Genomic DNA, 21,001 nt, shown 5'->3' with positions numbered 1-21,001 from the left:
GCCCTGTACCAAAATCAGCCACCTGGGGTACCACTCCTGTTCTCCAGCTCATAGGCTCTAGCCCTGGTACAAAACTGGAGACCTGGAAAGAAAATCAGGTTATAGTGGGGGACTCAGGGACCTCCCCAGGCAGAAACCAGCTGCAGAGCCCAAGGCAGGGATGGAGGAAAGGGGGCTGGTCTTGAGCACTGGATGCAACTAAAACCCAGATCTGCATAAACCCAGTTCCCCTAACAACAAGTTCCCCTGCTAGAGAGAGAGCTTGGTCAACCCCTGTGGCACGGACATGAAGAATGGATCAGGTAAGACATCAGGCTTTCAGAGCAAGTTTAATAAAGAATGTGAAGTGTTCCTGGTGGCTGCTCGCTCCTGAGGGCCATCTGTTTGGGTAGCCATGGGGGACTCTTCCTGGGTGAAAGGCTAAATGCTGCTCTTGTGGCAGGCACCGTCCCCTTTGACACCCATCAGGACCCAGATCCCACCTGGGGTGGATGGGGTCCCAACAGTCCCCATCGGGGTGTCAGGGTCTTTCTCTCCAGCTGGTTCCAGAGCACCTGGCCCTGCCAACAGCCTGGTCTGAGCGAGAGGCTTCTGGCTCCTCCTGTGGCCTGTGCCAGCTCTGCTGAGGGTAGAGTGGAGCAGGTGCCAAGTGAGCTCTTCCGTTCTCTCACTTTGGGGATCTGGCACCTTTGACTCCAACAGTCAAGCTTCCCAGGGTAGAAAAAAACTCCTCCATCTCCTTCTGCAGCAGCTGGTTCCTCCTCTCTGCATCCTCGCGTGCCCGCTCGGAGTTCCTCAGCTTGATTTCCAGCATGGTGTACTTCTTCTTCTCCTGGTCCAGCTCTTCTTCTAACCGTGACAGCTGTTTCCTCAGGTCAGCACTGTTGGCTTCCACGCTTAAAAAGAATCAAGAAAAGATCTCTCAGACTCTGGCTTGCTGGGTTTTACCCAACAGCACCATCCAGAAAGGGGCAGCCATGGCCAAATCGGGCAGGGTCCTTGGGGGGGGGGGAGAACGGACATCACAAGACCTGGCACTCTGCCAGAGAGCCAACCAGGTCGGTATGAGGATTCATGCCTTCAGCACTGGGGGCTGGAGGCCACCATGAGTCCCCACTAGAATAAAAGGACTCTTGCCCATGTAGCCCCGTCACTTGTCGCACTGAGGGCTGCCTGCCCTGGCTGAGAGCAGCTCTGGACCCTGTAAGAAGGGAGGGGAGAGCCCCAACTGTCCCTTGGTCTTTGTTCCTGTGTCCCTCTCCTTCCTGCTGCTCCGACACTACCTAGCACTCCAGCCGTTGACACTCACAGGAAGTTCCTACGTGCCCTTCATGTCCCAGCTCAAGTGTCCCCCTGGGTGCTGCTTCCTTAGTGACCCTCCCCGTAGGTCCTGGCAGTGCTTCTTGGTGCGCCACAGATCCTCCAAGGTGGTCTACACCACATTCTGCAAAAGTTGGCACCTCCATCTTTTTGGCCAGCTCCTGTCCACCCTGAGATACTCCTGGGACTTGCATACTGGGGCCTGGGGGATATAAGCCCCATGGTGGTGGGTGAGCTAAGAGTGCACTGAGCCCCCACATGTTCCTCTGAAATACAGCGGGTGAGCCCGTCCCAAGACACTACAGTCACCAGACAGGGGGGACAGTGCATGCCCAGCACAGCACCTGGAAGATGGCAGATGTGGAGGAAACATCCGTTCCCCACCCTCCAAGACAGGGCCCAGGCCTCCATGTGAATCACTGAGCCGAAGTTTGGAAAAAGGAAACCACCCTTCACTGGAGCAAGGACACGCGGTCAGAAAGCAGGTCTCACTTGCTTCTCCTTGGTCCCAGCCCCTTCTTTGCGGGCATTTCCACATTCCCTGCTGCCCCAGGGCCAGGGGTCTCCCCTCTTCCTCTCTGCCTGAATGGCCCTGTCCAGTCTCTTGATCCTAAGCCCCCTGTCCAGGCTCTTTATTGAGCACATCCAACTTTCTGAGCCCCAAACTGAGCTGGTAACCCTGCTTCCCACACCACTCCCAGCTCAGCACCCCTCCAGGGAGCACCTTCCTCCAGCTGCTCCACTCAGGCTGTCATGTCCTCCTGAAGTTGGTTCTTTTTCTCACTCCCACACTCTATCAACCAGCAAAACTCACTGGCTCTACTTTCAAAATACACTGGCCATCTGGCTGCTTCTCCCCACCGCAGCTGCTGGCCCCTTTGGCCTGTGCCAGCCTCCTGGCCTTTTAAATGGCCTCTGTTCTTCCCTGGGCCCCTGATGACCACTCCTCTGCAGGGTGGTGGCTAGGTAGACATGGGAGAGGGAGCAAAGTGTCCTAGACCCTCCATTGCTCCTCATTCATTCTCACTTCTGCTGAACAAGACCAGAGCTTCACCCAGGCTCAAGGGCCCTCACACTATCCCCTCCGCCCAGGGCTGAGGACCTGCCCCAGCCTCCCCCCAGGACCCCTCTCCCCTCCAAGCTGATTTATTGTGCGCATTCTACCACACCAGACATGGATGAAAATGGATCATGCATGATTTTTCTGCCCTTATCCCCCCTGCAAAAGAATGAGGGCAGAGGTTTTGGTCCGTTTGGGTCACAGCTGTGTTCCCAGGGTCTAGACCCGAATCTGGTACTTCACAGACAACAGTCTCTTCAGGGAATGCTTGAAGGAAGACCTGCATCGGGACGTGCGGAGGGGCTCCAGGTTCCGAGAGAGGCAGGGTGTACAGCAGATCTCAGAGGTGCCCTCCCCACCACACCAGCCGGATGACTTCGCAGCCACTCCATGAGGGGGTACATTCCCCAAAGGCCTGCTGGATGGGCAAGGTGCTGACTGCCCCCTCCTTCCTGTGCTCTCAGACCCTCCTCTCCGTAGATCCTCCCTCTGACGAGGGCAACATCCGGGCCACTCTGCCAAGGAGGATACCACAAGGGTCTCTGCTGAGCTCCCTCTTCCTCTGGGAACCTCATCTTCCTCCAGCCACAGAGCTGCAGAGAACATGGCCGTGGAGGCTCCTGAGCCCCTGGGAGATGCAGCACTGGTCTGAGCTGGCCCACCCAAGTGAGGCACTTCATCCTCAGGACAACTGGGTGGGCCAACATCAGCCAACGCCAGGTGGAGCTAGGACTTGACCCCGGGCAGCCTGAGCCACAGCCCACTACCCAACCACATCGAACTCGCCCCCAGGAACCAAGTCACACTGTGCAGTGACAGGGAAAGGGTCAAGGTGGCTCCATAAGCAAGCAGGCAGGGAGAGGCTGGTTCTGACCTCTGGGCCATGTGGGAAGGTCATCCTTCAGCAGTCCCCAGCTTCCACTGTATCACCTGGGAACCAGGGCTTACCTATGTGGTCTCCCTGTTTTACACCCTGGGTTTTTCTCCTCTGCTCAGCTCCATCCTATTGGCCCTTCAAGTCCTGGCTCAGGCACCACTTCCATGACCTCCCCCGCTCCCATGTCCTTTCCCGTCCCTTCCTGCTATGAACATGGTGTCTGTGGACACCTGGCCCTGTGCAGCAGAGCAAAAGGGCCAGTCGCTGGCCTCCCCGGTCCCTGGTCCCTCCCAGATCCCAGACTAATGGAAAATGGAGTCCTCAAATGTCACTGAAGGCCGGCAGGGGTGTGAGACCCAGGCTTAGAGGAGGCCTGGGCTGAGCAGCAAGGGCCTGAGATGCTGATGGGAGCCCTGTGGGCTGGCTGTGAGTGAGAACTGCCTTGACCTTAGTGGAGCACTCAGCTTTGAGAGGATGGACCTCGGACCCATCTGTGAGTGAACTTGGAAACCACCTGGAGCGGGTGGCGCAACAGCTCCGTGACCACGGTGGATGGGAGGGAGGGCTTGGCTCAGTGCAGCAACTGAACTCCAGCCCCTAAAGCTCTCCCTCCCCACCAGGCTGGCCTGCCCTGCACATGGGCCATGGTGCAGTGCCAGTGGTCAGCCAGGGCTGACATGCTCACTTGCACTGTCAGGGTCATTGGTGGAGCACTCACGACATGCCAGACCAGTGAGCTCTGGAGTTTACATAGAAAATCCAGCCCAGCCCACCCAGGGGTCCCAGGGGCATCCTCCTGGAGAGGCAGGAAGAGCTCCCAGCTCCCAGCCCCGCCTCTCAGCACCCTCTTCCAGAGTGGGCAGCCACAGAGGCTGTGGCCTGGTACAGCCAGGGCCCTTTACCTTTTCAGACTCGTCTCATACTCAGTCCTCTGCCGGCTCAGCTCTGCCCTGAGCTCAGCCACCAGGCCCTGGAGAGCCTGGCAATGGCGGGAGTGGTCCTGGGTAGGGCTGCTTGGGTCCTGGGGTTCACCGCTGCTGCCACCGCCACCTACACCCGCCTCATCCAGACTGTGGCCCAGGTCCAGGGACCTGTGGTCCTCACTGCTGCTGGGGAGCGGCGAGGGCTCAAGGGCCCACTCGGTGTGCAGGGAGCTGCAGGTGGATGAGTCACTAGCCCGGCAGGCCGTGCAGCTGCTGAGGGAGGCTTCCCGGGAGGACAACGTGCTGCTGGTCACGCTGGCGGTGCTGGGAAAGAGGCTGGGTGGGGGCACATTGTCATAGGTGGAGAGTCTTTGTGTGGAACCTGAGTTCTTGAGCCGGTCTCCCGATGAGGCCCGGCGGTGACCTCGCAGAGAAGACAACCCATTCATGAGCCAGTTCCCGCCAGAGGAGATGATGGGCACTTCTAGAGACGAGCTGCCCGCCTTTGGGCTCCCTGACCGGGACCCTGGCTGCCGGAAGGAAGACTTCCAGTTGGGCAGAGTCTGTACCCTCTTCCCAGGGCTGGTGGCTGCAGGGCCACCTTGGCTGCCAAGGCCTGGAGGGGAGGTTCTAGAAAGCACTGCTGCAGCTGGCCCGTCCAAAGATGAGGTCCTGTGGGTGGGCAGGCTGGAGCCACCAGGCTCCCCTGGGCTGTCGCGGGGGATCTCCTCAGAGCCCCACCCCACTGTGCACTGTGGGACCCTGCCAGGGGAGGCAGGTCCTTCTGGGGCAGGCGTGGTGAAGAGCTGGCTGTGTTTGCGGATGAGGACAGTCATCAGGTGCTGGACTAGAGAAGTACCTGCCAGGGAGAGAGAAGGAAAAGGCTTTGCTGTGAGCGTCCCCAGCCAAGCAGGGTACCTGTCCCCTAAGAGGCCTTCACCTGAGGCTGGTGTCAAGGACCCTCCCATGCCCTCGGATCCAGGCATGGGCAGAAGAACTGTGCCTGAGAATCTCCTTCCCTGGACGCAGAGCTTGAGCAGGGAGGAAACAGGGACGATTCCCATCAGGGCTGTGGCAGGACAGGAGGCAGGCTGAAACGGAAAACCTGAACCTGGCACAGCAGAGCCCTGTTGGCTGTCCTGTGTCTCTTTCCTACGCTGCTGATGCTGGCTGTGCCTGACTGTCCACCCTCTGGGGGCAGAGGACCCTGGCACAGGAATGGAGCTGTCTTACACGCGTGTGGGCATGCACTCAGTGTCTTCCACACAATCCCATGGGCACACAACAATCTGACCAAGTGCCCTGTGACACAATTCTGGGGACACAGTTCCTAGGGTGGTGAGGCTGGTGTCAAAAGTAGGCTTTTGGGAAGGACCATGACAGCTATCCAGCAGTCTAGCTCACTCTTATTACCTACAACCCCACGGAGACCACCCTGGGGAAGTCAGCCAGGAGATAAGGAAGGTCAAAGGCTTAGATGGACCCTTTGACTGAGGTGACTAAAAATCCAGGAAAGAACTACATCAGGAACTCTTTGGTCAGAACACAGAGACTAATCCACAAAGCTACAACTATCTTATATTTGATAAAGGGGCTAAAAGCATGCAATGGAGGAAGGATAGCATCTTCAACAAATGGTGCTGGGAAAGCTGGAAATCCATATGCAACAAAATGAAACTGAATCCCTTTCTCTCGCCATGCACAAAAGTTAACTCTAAATGGATCAAGGAGCTTGATATCAAATCAGAGACTCTGCGTCTGATAGAAGGAAAAAGTTGGCTACGATCTACATATTGTGGGGTCGGGCTCCAAATTCCTCAATAGGACACCCATAGCACAAGAGTTAATAACAAGAATCAACAAATGGGACTTACTTAAACTAAAAAGTTTTTTCTCAGCAAGAGAAACAATAAGAGAGGTAAATAGGGAGCCTACATTCTGGGAACAAATCTTTACTCCTCACACTTCAGATAGAGCCCTAATATCCAGAGTATACAAAGAACTCAAAAAATTAGACAATAAGATAACAAATAACCCAATCAACAAATGGGCCAAGGACCTGAACAGACACTTCTCAGAGGAGGACATACAATCAATCAACAAGTACATGAAAAAATGCTCACCATCTCTAGCAGTCAGAGAAATGCAAATCAAAACCACCCTAAGATACCATCTCACTCCAGTAAGATTGGCAGCCATTATGAAGTCAAACAACAAGTGATGGCGAGGGTGTGGGGAAAAGGGTACACTTGTACATTGCTGGTGGGACTGCAAATTGGTGCGGCCAATTTGGAAAGCAGTATGGAGATTCCTGGGAAAGCTGGGAATGGAATCACCATTTGACCCAGCTATTGCCCATCTCGGACTATTCCCTAAAGACCTTAAAAGAGCGTACTATAGGGATACTGCTACAACGATGTTCATAGCAGCACAATTCACCATAGCTAGACTGTGGAACCAACCTAGATGCCCTTCAATAGATGAATGGATAAAAAAAATGTGGCATTTATACACAATGGAGTATTACTCTGCACTAAAAAATGACAAAATCATGGAATTTGCAGGGAAATGGATGGCACTAGAGCAGATTATGCTAAGTGAAGCTAGCCAATCCCTAAAAAACAAATGCCAAATGTCATATTTGATATAAGGAGAGCAATTAAGAACAGAATAGGGAGGAAGAGCATGAGAAGATCACCATTAAACAGGGACGAGAGGGGGAAGGGAAAGAGAGAGAGAAGGGAAATTGCATGGTAAAGGAAGGAGACCCTCATTGTTATACGAAATTACATATAAGAGGAAGTGAGGGGAAAGGGGAAAAAAACAAGGGAGAGAAATGAATTACAGTAGATGGGGTAGAGAGAGAAGAGGGGAGGGGAGGGGAGGGGAGGGGGGATAGTAGAGGACAGGAAAGGCAGCAGAATACAACAGACACTAGTATGGCAGTATGTAAAAAAGTGGATGTGTAACCCATGTGAATCTGCAATATGTATACGGGGTAAAAATGGGAGTTCATAATCTGCTTGAATCAAATGTATGAAATATGATATGTCAAGAGCTTTGTAATGTTTTGAACAACTAATAATAAAAAAAATTAAAAAAAAAAAAGAAAACTAGATGAAGCAGGAATTCAGTAAGGTAGGTGGGTAGGTATTCACCCCGGGGCATCTGTGCAGCCAGGCAGGTGGGAGCGTGGGATTTCCCTGGAGCAGGAGAATCAGGCCAACACAGAGGCCTGAGCAAAGGGCCAAAGTAGAGGCTACACCCTAGGCAGAGGGAGAACCAAGGAGCTTCACTCACCCCAATACTACTACATCTCCCCCAGTCTTGCTCAGCAAGGAACTTGGCCTTCTGCTCACCCAGGGCCAGGACGGTAGGGCCCCCACTGGTGTTTGTCACTGTGTGAGTCCTGGCCAGCCTCTGCTGTCAGCTAGAACCTCAGGAGAAACCTGTCTGCTTGGTGAGGGAACAGGAGGACTCGGGACTCCAGCACTAACTCTATCAGTCTTCCCAGGGGCCCGTGAGCACAGGCTGTCATTTCCAGGCCAGCCTAGACCTGTGCCCTTTAAATGTGGCTGGCTGACCTCACCTGTTAGCCTCAGTTTCCTCATCTAGACAATCAGGGGGATCACCACAGCACAGGCTGCTTAGAGGACTGAAAGCAAGGGATGGAGTGCGAAGGAGAGGAAAGCGAGGCACACTGAAACCAGAGCCACACTGCTCTTTTCCTTCTCTCTACTTCCCCCCCCTCATCTTTCTCTCTAGACCAGGTCTTACTATGTTGCCTGGGCTGGCCTCAAACCCCTGGGCTCAGATGACCTTACAGCCTTAGTCTCTCTATGTTGCTTTTCTTTAAAAAAAAAAAAATCATATTATTTGTTATCATGGAAGAAAAATTCCCCGGGGGTTTTCAAAGCTCTGACACCCAGGAATCTAGGACAATGACTTCATCATCAAAGTAAAAAAAAAAAAAAATGTCTGTATTCAAAGGCAAGGGCACTGACTTCTCCCTCTCCACCACAGTAACTGGGGACCATTCTAATGACATCCAGTGAAAACTGCTAACAGTCACGGGGTGAAGTTCCTTTTACAGCCAGACCCCAAGGGGGTGGGGTCTAAAGAGGCTTCCAGCTAAGTCCCCAGAGACAGAGGCACAGCCATCTAAGGTACCTTCCCCTTGGCCTGGCTCTGTGCTGTTTCTAAAGACGAACCCTGGACACAGATGAGCACAGACCCAGAAGTACCTGGCACCCCAAGAAGCTTCCCTGTTACCTTCCATGATGGTCACCGGATCCTCTATCTGTGGCCGTAGTATGTTAGGTCCAAAAACAGTTGCCAGGTTCTGGACACTCATCTTGTTGATGTTTGAATGGGACTGAACTTCATCCAGAAACCTGCAAAGCAAGGAAGAAGCAACTGGTGAAGAAGTGAAATCTGAAGTCCAGCCTGCATTGAGACTCTTGGTCCTTTATGCTCTGCTCACCAGCCACACCCGCCCCACGTCCAGGCACACCCCCACACCCAGCCAGGCCTCCCGCGGGCTTCCATGGTTGCTGGGCACAGCTAGCTGCACCTCTAGGCGTGGAGCTGGGTGAGAACTACCCACGCATGTCCCCTGCCAGGGCCTAGGATGACACATGAAGGGTGGTGATCAAGGGGCACATGCTTGAGAGATGGGATGGTGAGAGGTGCCCAGGGCAGAGGTTATGTCTTCCAGAATGATCCACTTGGGACTGATTAAGCTGCCGACTTTCAAGAACTGTCAGCTCTCTGAGCTCCGGTTCTGGGTTCCTTTGTGCTCCCTGCCATACCAACGCTTGCCAAAGCTGTGCTGAATGGGTGAGTGACCCAGGCCTCCTCTGCAAAGCACAGCGTGTCTATGGGGGAGCCAGGGATAAACACAGGGCCAGAAGGGGTGGCCTCCCACCCCAATGCCACTTACTTGCAGATATATCTGAGCAGGTTGTAATTGGCCTGGGGAAGGTTGCTCACTTGTTTAGCCAATTCCAGAGTCCCCTTGGGAAAGAAGAAGAAGAACACAGAATTTCAAAGACTAGCAGTGAGGGACTTGTCTGACTGAGGGAAGGGCTGGACAAGGGTCAGAGAGGTGGGGGCCCAGCCTCAGATGACCACCTCCATGCCCCCCCCATGGAGGGGTGGAGCCAGGCTGTGACTTCTTGGGAAGGCCGATTGCCTTTCTGGGAGCTGGTGTGAGGGGTGAGCCTCTTGCCAGGCCACAGAGGAATGTCTCAGCTCACTTATCAAGACACAAATATTTGCCAGATAACAGCCCTCATCTCCAGCGCAGCCACAGGGAAGGCAAACAGTGCTTCCCCTGCCCCAGCTGCCCAGGGTTGCACCTGCAGGGCAGTGAGGGAGGAGGGACCCTCTGTCCTGAGAACTATCTCAAATTCTTTCCAAATGAGACAGGATATAAATAGGTAAAAGGTCTCTTTTTTACTGAGCCCCAGGGCAGGTCTGGGTGGCCTGAGGCAGGCATGGGAGAAGGCCATAGCATAGAAACACCCACTGCAAGTGGCCAGAGCTGGGCACCCTTCCAGACACTTATGTCGACACACGGGGAGGGCCCTACAAAGACAGCAGGATGCTCCAGCGACCCACTCACACAAACAGCAGTCTTCAGCCCAGGAGCCGTGTGCCATTGAAAGCCATGTGTCCAGGACTTTATGTCCTGACCCACCACCCACCAGTCCACCTCCCAGGATGGGTCCCCAGGAGGCACTAACCTCCCCCTCGTCCTTGGTGAGCAGCTGGGCGCAGCTGAGGAAGTCCTCGTACCTGGCGAAGGGGATCACGGGCTCAGGGAGCTCCCGCAGGTAGAGCTTCAGCAGGGAGGCCACCGTGTGCACATCTGTCGTGCTGGGGATGGAAGAGGAAACAGGGGTGAGGCCCGGACCCCAGGGAGCTGCAGGAGTGACACTCCCTCCATGCCCCACTCCCCAAGAACAGCCTCTGGTCTTCGATGGTCCACGTGTGTGCACGTAGCGGGGCTCGAGGAAATGTCCAGGTGCGGACAGGTGTCCAGTGGGGTGAGCACCGAGGCTGGAACTCCAGCCGGGAGACACTCATTATGCCCAGACACCTACTCAGAACTGAGTCACCTGTCTGTGCAGGCAAGCTGGAAGGCGGCCTCCCCTGCACAGGCTGCATCCTGTTGGGTTCCATGGCCTAGCACCTAGATTTCAGCTGGCCTCGACTCCATGCTTGCATTTCAAGCAGTATCTGGGACCCCTGGGGCTTATCCAATTTTCTGGCCTAGACTGAAGTCCTAGACCTGCTTGGCCCTCATGAGAGGCTCTCAGGAAAGATGGCTTGAGGCATAAAGGCCACACCTGGCACTGGCCAAGTCCCATGTGGCCTCACTGAGACAGGCTCTGGTGTCCCTTTCAGCTCTTACATTTGGGATTCTAGGGTTTCATATGCCCACCTCCCCCAAATCCATACACATGAGGCCCTCTCTCTGCCTCAGGCCTGGCGACTCCTGGTCTGGTCAGGGTCAAACAGCCTCCCAATCCTGCCTGAGCTCCCTCTCCAGCCAAGCAAGCTGCTACCCACCCTCTACTGCCTTTTCCAGCGCCAGCTTTGCTACTGATGCCCCAGCGTGATTACAGCCCTAGTAGGTGCTGGGTCCAACACAGTGGGCCCTTTCTCTCTGGGCCCTTATGAGTTCAGTGGCAGGAGCGGGAGCCTGGGGAGGATGGGGGAGGGCAGGGAGGACCATCCGGGCGTCCTGCAGAGAGACCTGTGTCTAGAGAGAAAAATGGAGGCGAGTCAGCCGTCACTCTTCCCAGACTTCCTCGGGTGCTAGTGGGTCACTGGATGCAGTGCAGCCCCTGTACTCTGCCAGCCTTGCCTAAGGCCCCTTCCCCTGGTCCCAGTGACTTTCGCAGGTCCTCCCTGGTCTTCCTCAGCCCTCTTTTCCACACACGCGGCAGAGGTCCTTCCTTCAATGGCAGCCCCGAGGCTTTTTTGACACTTGCTCCTGAATTCCCCTCCCACACCCACTGTGAATTCAGTCCCCTGCTGACCAGCACCCAGGGACATTCCACAGCCCAGGGCACAGCGGGCACCCACCAGCCTGTCAGTCTACAGCGGCATACACACAAGCCGCTGGTGGAGGGAGCTGGGTGCAGGGCGGCGCAGACACAGTCGCACAGCAGACCTGACCTGGGTCAGATCAGATGCCGAGGTGCAGAGAGGCAGACCAGCCTGGGCCAGTTCCTTATCTGCAGGTTCTGGGTCATCCCTTCCTTCCCAAGAAGCCCTCTCACCCACGCCAACACCAGCATCCATCAGAACACGGCTGAAGCCTCTCAACTGTTCCCCACATGCCACATTCCCCTAGAATCCATTCACATGCACACTCACTCCCCAACATGGTGGGGCTCACGTTTCCCACCCTATAACTTCTGATGGCTTCTGATGGCACTGCCCCACCTCTTCTGCCTGGCCCTGTCCTCCAGCTGCCTCCTGCAAAGGAAAACAATCCATTCTGCAGCCTGGGCAGGGTTCCTGTCTGAGAACTCTCCCACCCCTGAAGCCCAGGACCTGTGGGCTTGCCTGTCCCGGGGACTCCGTCATATACCCCATTGGTTCCCTCTTGGTTCTCAGGGTCAGGGCAGGGGTTCCTGAACATATTCGCTTGTTTTGTTTGCCAGACCCCTTAGGAGGTCAGCTGCAGGTGGGCACAGACCTCCTGTGTCTGGTTCACTGACCCCTTCCAAGGTGCTTCTCACACCAGGGAGAGATGCTGAACCAGCAGAAAGGGATGCTGCCAGGTTCCACAGGTTCTGGTACCGAGGAGACCCTCCTCAGCGCCCAGCCACAAAGTGGACAGCACCAGGACAGCTGCCACCGACGAAGGCCCAGGAGAGGTACTGTGGGAGGGACAGGCGTGAGGCAGCTTGGGTCACCATGGCTTCTATGCTGGTGAAGGTACTGATGGGGGAAGGGCCCAGGACCAGGAGCTCAGTGGATCTTCTTATGCAGATGAGCAGGAAGATGAACAGGGGTTTTCCGGGTGGAGGGGACAAGGGCAGAAGCCAACACCCCAGCTGGCAGGGAGGCTATGCAGAGAGCACAGGGAGCTGTAGCCTGGAGAGGGAGCGCTGCCTTGGACCCTCTGTAGGCATGTGGGCAAGAGGAGGAGCCGGGACCCTCCTGAGCAGGCAGACACAGCTACAGGGCCAGGGCTGCTCAGGGGATACTAGAAAGAAGAGAATGGTTTCAGGTACCCCAGGAAGAGTTTCTAAAGGGGGAGGGAATTTATAAATGGCAGCCAGGGTTGCATGGAGGGACACTGCTAAAACAGAAGGGCAGCTGGGAAGCCTGAGAAATCCAGCTGGGACGATGGGCCTCCGGTTACAATCCCAAGAGGAGGAATAGAAGTGGTCAGAAAGGGAGAAGACAGACAGGGGAGGTCCACTCGGCATACAGGGATGGTCTGCCTGGCCCTGCTGAGAGGCTGGGGTCCTGGGTCTGCAAGCCAGGGCTGTGGAGACGGTAGTCTCTGTGGGCATCTGGTAGTCTCTCCAGCAGGGCTTCAAAAGACAGGCCAGGAAGGGAGAAAAGCCCAGCCCAGCCCACCTGGAACTACACCACAGGACAGCACTGTGCCAAGATGGAGGCATGCAGGGTGGGTGACGTGTGGAAGGCCTGGGGCCACACCAGTAAGCCCATCCCAGTGACGTTTGAGTAGGGGAGTGGGGAGGTCTGATTCGCATTCACAGAGAATCTTTTGGTAAAATCAGGCTCTAGCACAGTGCATCTGATCCTCGGGGAGCTTCTAAAACCTGATTCCCAGGCCCCTAACTATGCAGCATTTACTTGAAGCAATCTCTAACCCTGATATCAGCCTGCATAGGACAAAAGAGGCCTGGTTGGTGGAGGTCTAAGATGGACCACAAGCTCATTAAGAGTCAGCATTAGTCCAGACCTCTAATCCCAGGAGCTTGGGAGGCTGAAGCAGGAGGGTCATGAGTTCAAGGTCGGACTCAGCAACTTAGTGAGTCCCTAAGCAACTCAGTGACACTCTGTCTCTCTATAAAATATAAAAAGGGCTAGAGATGGGGGCTGGGTTGTGGCTCTGCAGTAGAGTGCTCGCCTCGCATGTGTGAAGCACTGGGTTTGATCCTTAGCATCACACAAAAATACATAAATAAACAGATAAAAGTATTGTGTCCATCTACAACTAAAATATATATACATACATATGTATATATAAATATGTGAATATATTTATATAAGTCTATTTTAAAATACTTTATAAATATATAAATATATATATTTATGTATATATATGAGTACATATATATGTGTGTGTGTGTGTGTGTGTGTGTGTACATTTATATAGGCTAGAGATATAGCTCAGTGGCTAAGTGGCCCTGGATTAAGTGCCCCAGTACCAAAAAAAAAAAAAAAAAAATAGCCAGCATTGGGATAGAACTTCACAAGGCTGTAGGAGAGGGGACCCCTGGCCTTCCCTGGATAGACCACAGACCATCTGTAGGGAACAGTGGTTGGTCCTGGACTCTACATCTAAAGAAAGGAACTGACAAACTTCTGCAGGCGGTGAGGGGCCCAGGCAGAAGCTGGAGGACTGAGGGTGTTCTACCCAGAGAGAAGAAGACCTGGGAAGGTCAGGGCTGCCCATGAGTATCCCCAGACCTTTCCTGAAGCAGATGGGCCAAGTCTTAGGCACAGACCTAAGACGGGGCGGAAGCTCCAGGGAGACCTGGGTTGGCCTGAGGTAAGAACTTTGTTATGAAAAACTGCCCGGGATCCTATCAGGGAGAAGGGAGCCCCCAACATCCCTGGGGTAGGCAAGCCACACCGCTCTCATTCTCAGTTTCTGGGCTACAGATGTAGTTGTCTCCACCTAGGAAGTGCACCTCGGATGTGGGTAAGCCCCAGTGATGGGTTGGGATGGGCACAGACGGAGCCGGGTAGTGGAGACTGGCTCCCCTATGCCTGAGACTTGAGTGAGCCTGGGGTGGAGCGGCTGTACCACTTGCCACTGACGGAGCCTGGGGTGAATCACACAGAGGAGGCACAGCCGGCAGCAAGCCTGGAGTCCTGCATGAATCCGTGCCTACACTAGTCTAGCCTGGCAGCCAGCGGAGGCCCTGCTTTGCTTCTGCCTGGGTTTATGACCCGGAAAAGCAGCCGATGGATATGAGCTGCCCTTGTTTGTGGGGCCCTTGTCTGCATCCATCCCAAAGAGGAGACTCAAGGCTGCTGGAGGAATTTTGTGGCCTACGCTCTGCCCCCTGGAGGGCTGGCTGAGCGTACAAATGCCAACAAGGGCAACGAGCGCATCGACCACCCTGTGGCCAGGCTTCCTGGCTCACCCCTGCACAATGGAGCTGATGCCTGAGGAGCAGCCCCTGCAGGACGGCTGGACAGGTGCCTCCAGCTGCACCTCCCGGACCCCCAGTGCTCACCTGTCAAACAGAGGCTTCTCTCCACAGTCGAAGGAATCCTGCAGGTCCCTCACCAGGTTGGCCTGGCCTGGCATGCGGAACAGCCCTTCCTCAGTGAGCCCACGTTCCCGGATGAAGTCCACACACTGCTCCACCAGGAGTGGGGCCAGGCGAGGGCCATACTTCCGCTCATGGTGGACCGTGTCCTCCAGTCGCTGCCCAAAGATCCCTAGACACAGAGAAGTACTGGTCACACCCGCTGCCCACCACTAAGCAGAGGCAGACGGGGTGCTCTGGACAGTGGAGGACAGGTGTGATGCTTTTAGGGCCAAAGGAGGATCCTCCTGACTACACAAATTAGACACTGGGAAGACACACAAGGAGACTGGGCCCGGGGTTGCTGGGACAGAGAGCAGGACGCAGCAGTGGGAATGTGGCCTAGTCCACGCAGTTCATCCACGCCAGGAGCAAATGGCCCCGAGGAGCTGGTGTGATCCATTTTATTGACTGGTTTTGCAGTCAATCCCAATGGGAAGCCATCCAGTACCCATCAACAGAACAAGATGAGGGCTCACAGGGCATGGTGAAGGAGGACAGCTCAGTGGACCAGACAGACGGCACACTATGTGAAAATCAGAATCACGACTCAACATCACTAATCATTAGGGAAATGCACATCAAAGCCACAAGCCACCACCCCACCCACAGCAGGATGGCGTTGGTTAAGATGTGAGAAACTGGAGCCTTTGTGCACTGTTGGTGGGAGCGTGAAATGGTGCAGCCACTCTGAAAAGCAGCGTGGTGTTCCTTAAAAAATTAAAAATAGCCAAGGCACCGTGGTGCAGGCCTGTAATCCCAGCTAATTAGGAGGCTGAGGCAGGAGGATCACATGTTTGAGGCCAGCATGGGCCACTTAAGGAGACCCTGTTTCAAAATTTTTTTAAAAAATGTGTTTTAAAGGTCTGGGGATACAGCTCAGTGGTAGGGTGCCCTGGGTTCAATCCCCAGCACCCACACACAAACAAAACTATAAACAGAATTACTGTGCCATATATGCCAGCAATTCTTCTGGGTATATACTAGGAAGAACTGAAAGCAGGATCTGAGACTTGCACACCCATGTGAACAGCAGCACACTTCAGCAAACTGAAATGTGGAAGGAACTCAGGGTTCCCTCAGAGAATGAATGGGTTTTTTAAAAAGGACATATACATACCATGGATCATGGCTTAAAAAGGAAGGAAATTCTGATACATGCTACAACACAGATGAACCTTGAGAATATTATGCAAAATAAGCCAGTCACAGGACAGACACCATATGACCCCCCCTTAGTAGGGTGCTAGAGTAGTCACACTCACAGAGACGGAGGTGGAAGGGGATGCCAGAGGCCGGGGGTCGGGTATGGGGAGTCCGTGTCTGGTGAGTAGGGTGCTTCAATTGGCAGGATGAAAGCCCTGGAGATGGATGGTGGTGATGGCCGCACGACCCTATGCATGTACCTAATGCCACTATCACCTACTTTTAAAAGGGTTAAGAAGATGCTCAGTTATATGTTAGCTTTAAAGTTCAGCACAATAAAAACAAAAGAAGCCAGCCCAGAGTACACACTGCATGATTTGATTCATAAGAAGTTTGAAAACTGATTGGTGCCGTCAGGCAGCACATGGCTCTGGGTGGGTCAATGGCCAGAGCCTTCTGAGGACTTTTGGGTTGCAATAATGCTATTTCTGGACCTGGCACTGCTAACCCAGTTGTGTTCACTTTGAGAAAAGTTGTTGTGCTGCACACTACCATGACTTGTATACTTTTCTGTATGCTATAGTTCAATAATATTTGTTTAAACACACACACACACACACACACACACACACACACAGAAAAGATACCTCCATCCCTAATACAGTGTCTGGAACACAGTAGGACTCAACTGTTGATCCTCAACCTTCTCAATCCAAAGACAAAGCACAAAGACCTGAGGGGAAAAGACTCCTCCTTTCTAGAAAAATGTCCACGTGGGCTGCACCTGGTGGATGCCATCAACGCTTAGAGTGAAGTGTGTGTGTGTGTGTGTGTGTGTGTGTGTGTGTGAACATTTGTGCTTGTGTTCATATATGTGAGCATGCGTGTGCACAGTGTGCATGCAGGCTTGTGTGTGCAAGTGAGTGCACACATGGGAGGACATGGGTGAGTGAGGGGGTGCTTTGAAGTCGCTAGCACACAGTGCTGTGGTGCCAGGAGCTGTTCTGAGCACTGTACACATGTCAACATCTAAGCTACTGAGCTTGGTGACTTTGGGATTATCACTGTCATCAACATCACCTTGACCAATAGCAAACTGAGAGGCAAAGGGATTTAAGAATGTACCCAAGTTCACTTTGCATATGGCAGGTCAAAGTTTGATTGCAGGGAGTCTGGCTGCAGGTGCGGAGAATGTCACCCACACTGTGCATCTACACCCACCATCCTCCCCGCAGCCCAGTCTTCCTGCCCTCTTTCCTCCTGTGTTTCCTCAGAGCAGGTCCCAAGAACATGAGTCATCTGGGCCCCTGGCAGAAGTAGCAGAGGTGGCAATGCTGGCAAGGAGGCAAAGCTGCCACTTCCTGGGACTTGGTGGGTAAGTCCAGCTGCCCCACCCATCTGCCAGTGTGGGGACAAGGACCAGTCCACAGCCTTGGCACAGGGGTGGTCAGTGATGGCTGCCTGGGAACAGCCAGTTCCAAGAGATCCAGGGCCCACCTTTAATAGCATCCTGGCCTGTCCACCAGCCCTAGAGTGGCCTGGGCTAGTCCTGAGGCCCAGAGCCCCTCCTCCCATTCACCCCACCCAGGGCCCGGTCCTCAGATACACTTGTTTATTTCCTATGATGCTGAAGCATTTTAAAATTATATATTTACAAGAGATTTCACATTCACATTTGAATTCCTAGCTTCTCTCTCAATTTTTTTTTTTTTTTAATCTGTGGAGCTGGGAATGGAATGCAGGGCCTCACACATCCTAGGCAATTGATCTACCCATGAGCTGCACCCCAACCCCTGCAGTTTCTCTCAAAAAATCCACACATAGGGTGGCACCAGGTGTGTGTTCCTAGCAGGCAACACAGGCAGAGCTCAGTGGCACCTTTTGATGGACACACACTTGCCATTTCACTGTTCCTTAGTGCTTCCTACTCAGCCTATGCCACACTCTTATTCTGCACAGATTCATTTCACCTCTGCTACCCTGAGCCCCAGTGCACAGACTTCCCCTAAGGACCCTGGGGTCAGGATAAGTGGAGCAAGGCTGCTGACCCACAGAAGGTAGAAGTTTCTGTCATGATCAGAGACATCTGGTAGGTCTCAAATGAACAGGCAAAGAACAGACAGAGGAAATGCCCACAGAGGGCCAAGAGGAGTGGGGCTAGCCTGGCAATGTACCTTGGCACCTGCCTCCTGCCTCCCTCCCCACTCACACCCACGTACCCTTCAGTTCAGTTCTGCCCACTACCTGAGTGTCTTCAATGTCTGTTGTCATAAAGCCAGGCATACGCAGCATAACCCCCATTAGCACACCTGGTATGAGAACATTTCTTTCTACCTGGTCCCCCACCCAGGGCTACTTCCCTCTCCCCACTACACAAGTTGAGGAGAGCTGGACACAGAAGGGGGACCATCCTCATCCTAACTCCTGGGCTCAGATTACACCAGTGACTGAAGGCCACAGTTGAGCAAGATACACACGGAGGAAAAGAATTCCCACATTCTCTCTATAGACTCATAAAGCTTGGGTAATTCCATCTAGCCTTTTGGCTTCAGCTAGCCCTTCCTGCTCTTTGTCCTGATGCAGGATACTTGTTGTCCATCTGTCCATCCATTTTTCTAACACTCCTGCACTGGTTCTTGGTCCTGTTCTTGGTGCAATTATCCTTACTTATCTACTTATCTCTGCAAAACCAAGACCCCCATGGAAGACTGAAACTGTAGACAATGGAAACTCTATGCAGACTGACTATGATAGAGTTTAATTTATAAATTGGGCACATGAAGACATTAACAATAACTAATAAAATAGAACAATTATGACAACATACTAGAATACAAGTTAAGTGAATGTGGTCTCCTTTCCCCTGGCTGGCACATGGGTGTGCGCGGGCTGGCTTTCAGATTATCTATTCTCTCTCTCTCTTTCTCTCTCTCTCTCTCTGTCTCTCTATCTATTGCACAAGGGCGTGCGCGGGCGCTCTATCTATTCTTTCTCTATCTATATCTACATCTATCTATATCTATCTCTCTCTATCTATCTATCTATATATATATATATAAAATCTTATTGTACTTTAACCTTTTCACTTGAAGGAAGTGAATATCCAAATTAACAGCATCACTACCCTTGCACTTTGGGGTCATTATTAAATAAGGGTCACTTGTAATTCCAATACCAAGACAGTTGATCTGATAACCAAAATGGTTACTAACTAACAGGTAAGCTGTGTATACAGTGTGGATACTCTGGACAAAGGGATAATTCAGGACAGACAGGACTGGTATTGAGGTTTCATCATGATACTCAGAACGGTGCCTTATGTAAAAATCATGAATTTGTTTATTTCTGGAATTTTCCACTTAGTATTTTCAGACTGCAGTTGACTATAGGTAACTGAGCCTGTGGAAAGTGAAACTGTGGACAAGGAGGGACTATTGTACTAAAGGGATTCGGACCTATCCCAAGGGTTGAAAACAAACCCCACCATGGCCTCCTCTGCTAAAAACACTTTGCTGTCTGCTCCTGTGCTTAGGATAAAGCCTAACTGGGCAGGCAGGAAGGCCCTGCCCCTGCTTGCCTCCACTAACCTCTGGAGTGCAGAACACGGGCCAGCCTAACTTCATACAGCACCCAGTCCTGGCAGTTCTGCACCAGAGACAGCCCCTTCAAACCCTAGCACAATCTCTCCTCCCCCATGAAGCCTTCCAGAGTACTCTCTGGACCCCAAAACAGGTCAGAGAGAGCCAAAAAAGGGAAGGTCACAGGGTCCTGGGCACTTCTAAACAGAGATTTCAAAGAAGAGAACCAAAGTCTAAGACTGGGTGGCGAGGATGGGAGGCAGCACATGATAGAAGACCCTGGGGTCAGAAGGTTGGGGATGAGAGAGCGAGGTTGCAGAAAAGGCTAGGAGCATGGCAGCCCCCAGCCCTGGCAAGGACCCAGGACCATGGTGAGCTCTAGCCCATGTATCCCTCAGGTGAGGCCCTCCAACTGCTGAGCTTCTGCCTGACGTTGGGAGTGGGGACACAGACGGGCAGGAGGCCCTAGAGACAAAGATTCTGCGTCTGCACCAGCACTGGTTCGGGTGTATATTCTGGCTAAACCACTATGGGGTATGACAGCCCCTCTTCCTGGGACTCAGTACCCCATCTACAAAATGGGATGATGACACATGTCTTCAGAAGCTGCTATGAAGTCCAGGCTGCCCTGAGGCCCCGGGACTGACTCCACATTCCCTGGGTGCCCACGGGAGCTTGTGTAGGCTTCAAGTGTGTGTCACACCTCCCCTAGCACCCTTGGAAGGCAGCCATCTGGGGAGCCTAGGAGGGAGAGCTCATTTCACCTCCGCCTTCCAAGACACTTCCTTCCCAGCTGCCCCCCTGCTGGACGCATCTTGCACTCAGGCTTCTGGCCAGCACTCCCGCCCCCACAGCCCTGCCCACTTCTCCCCTTGCCATGGTCTCTTTGGCAAAGCCTGGCAGGACACAGCCCTGTGACGCTGAACTCCCTCAGCCCTCCTGGCACATCTTGGAAGTGGAGCCTTGCCAAGAACCCATTCCAGTAGGTTTGTAGGCTCCCTGGAAACCCAGCCAGCATGCAGGTTCCTCGAGATCCCAGCCCACACTGTTCACAGACTGCTGGCTCTGCTACTGGGGAGGAAGCTGGCAGAGGCTGCTTCTCCTCCTGATGAACCTGCTGCAGGCTCAGAGCCGGGCAGGCCTCCTCCTCTGACAGCTGCTCCTGGCAGAGCCTAGCCACATGTCCCTCAAGTCCTCCTCTCTTCCAGAATCTGAAGTAGGAACAGGAAGCCACAGACCTGGCTGTTTGCTGGCTCACATCTCCATCCTGGGCAACCTTGGATGGAGCCATCAACCAATCTCTCTGAGCTCTGGTCTCTACCACTTTATGGGGTCAAGCAGCCACAGGTGAGCATACCAAACCGGCAGACAGAAACTTGGTGGCATCCTCCCTTCCCTCAAAGGCCCACCCCAGGAGGCAGGCACTGGCCAGAGTCCCGCCCCCAGGCCCCAGCAGGAAAGGGAGGCTGCTGGGATTCCCTACTGGAGCTGATCCTAGCTGAGTCAGCACGTTGGCGTGGCTATTCTGCCTGCTTTTGGCTCTTTCTAGCAGAAGAGAA

At 53.6% G+C, this 21,001-nt stretch overlaps 1 protein-coding gene across 8 annotated transcripts in view; it reads right to left on the bottom strand.

Annotated features, from left to right (window-relative positions):
* Nucleotides 1–310: 310 nt before the first annotated feature.
* Nucleotides 311–21,001, bottom strand: part of Arhgap22 (Rho GTPase activating protein 22) — a 191,130-nt gene continuing 170,439 nt past the window's right edge. For 7 of the 8 annotated variants that reach the window (XM_040272604.2, XM_040272603.2, XM_078042601.1 and 4 more), the window contains 6 exons: nucleotides 14,644–14,851; nucleotides 9,928–10,060; nucleotides 9,123–9,196; nucleotides 8,453–8,574; nucleotides 4,160–5,039; nucleotides 311–896 (listed from right to left, as the gene is read on the bottom strand). In XM_040272604.2, coding sequence (XP_040128538.2) covers nucleotides 668–896; nucleotides 4,160–5,039; nucleotides 8,453–8,574; nucleotides 9,123–9,196; nucleotides 9,928–10,060; nucleotides 14,644–14,851 — 1,646 coding nt within the window. In that variant the 3' untranslated portion in view covers nucleotides 311–667. Of the gene's footprint in view, nucleotides 897–4,159; nucleotides 5,040–8,452; nucleotides 8,575–9,122; nucleotides 9,197–9,927; nucleotides 10,061–14,643; nucleotides 14,852–21,001 lie in introns of those variants that run through there. The other variant, XM_078042610.1, reaches the window with a different exon arrangement.

This window comes from Ictidomys tridecemlineatus, chromosome 1 (assembly GCF_052094955.1).
Source record: "Ictidomys tridecemlineatus isolate mIctTri1 chromosome 1, mIctTri1.hap1, whole genome shotgun sequence".
NCBI classification, from domain to species: Eukaryota; Metazoa; Chordata; class Mammalia; order Rodentia; family Sciuridae; genus Ictidomys; species Ictidomys tridecemlineatus.
This window is presented reverse-complemented; position numbering and strand designations above follow the sequence as displayed.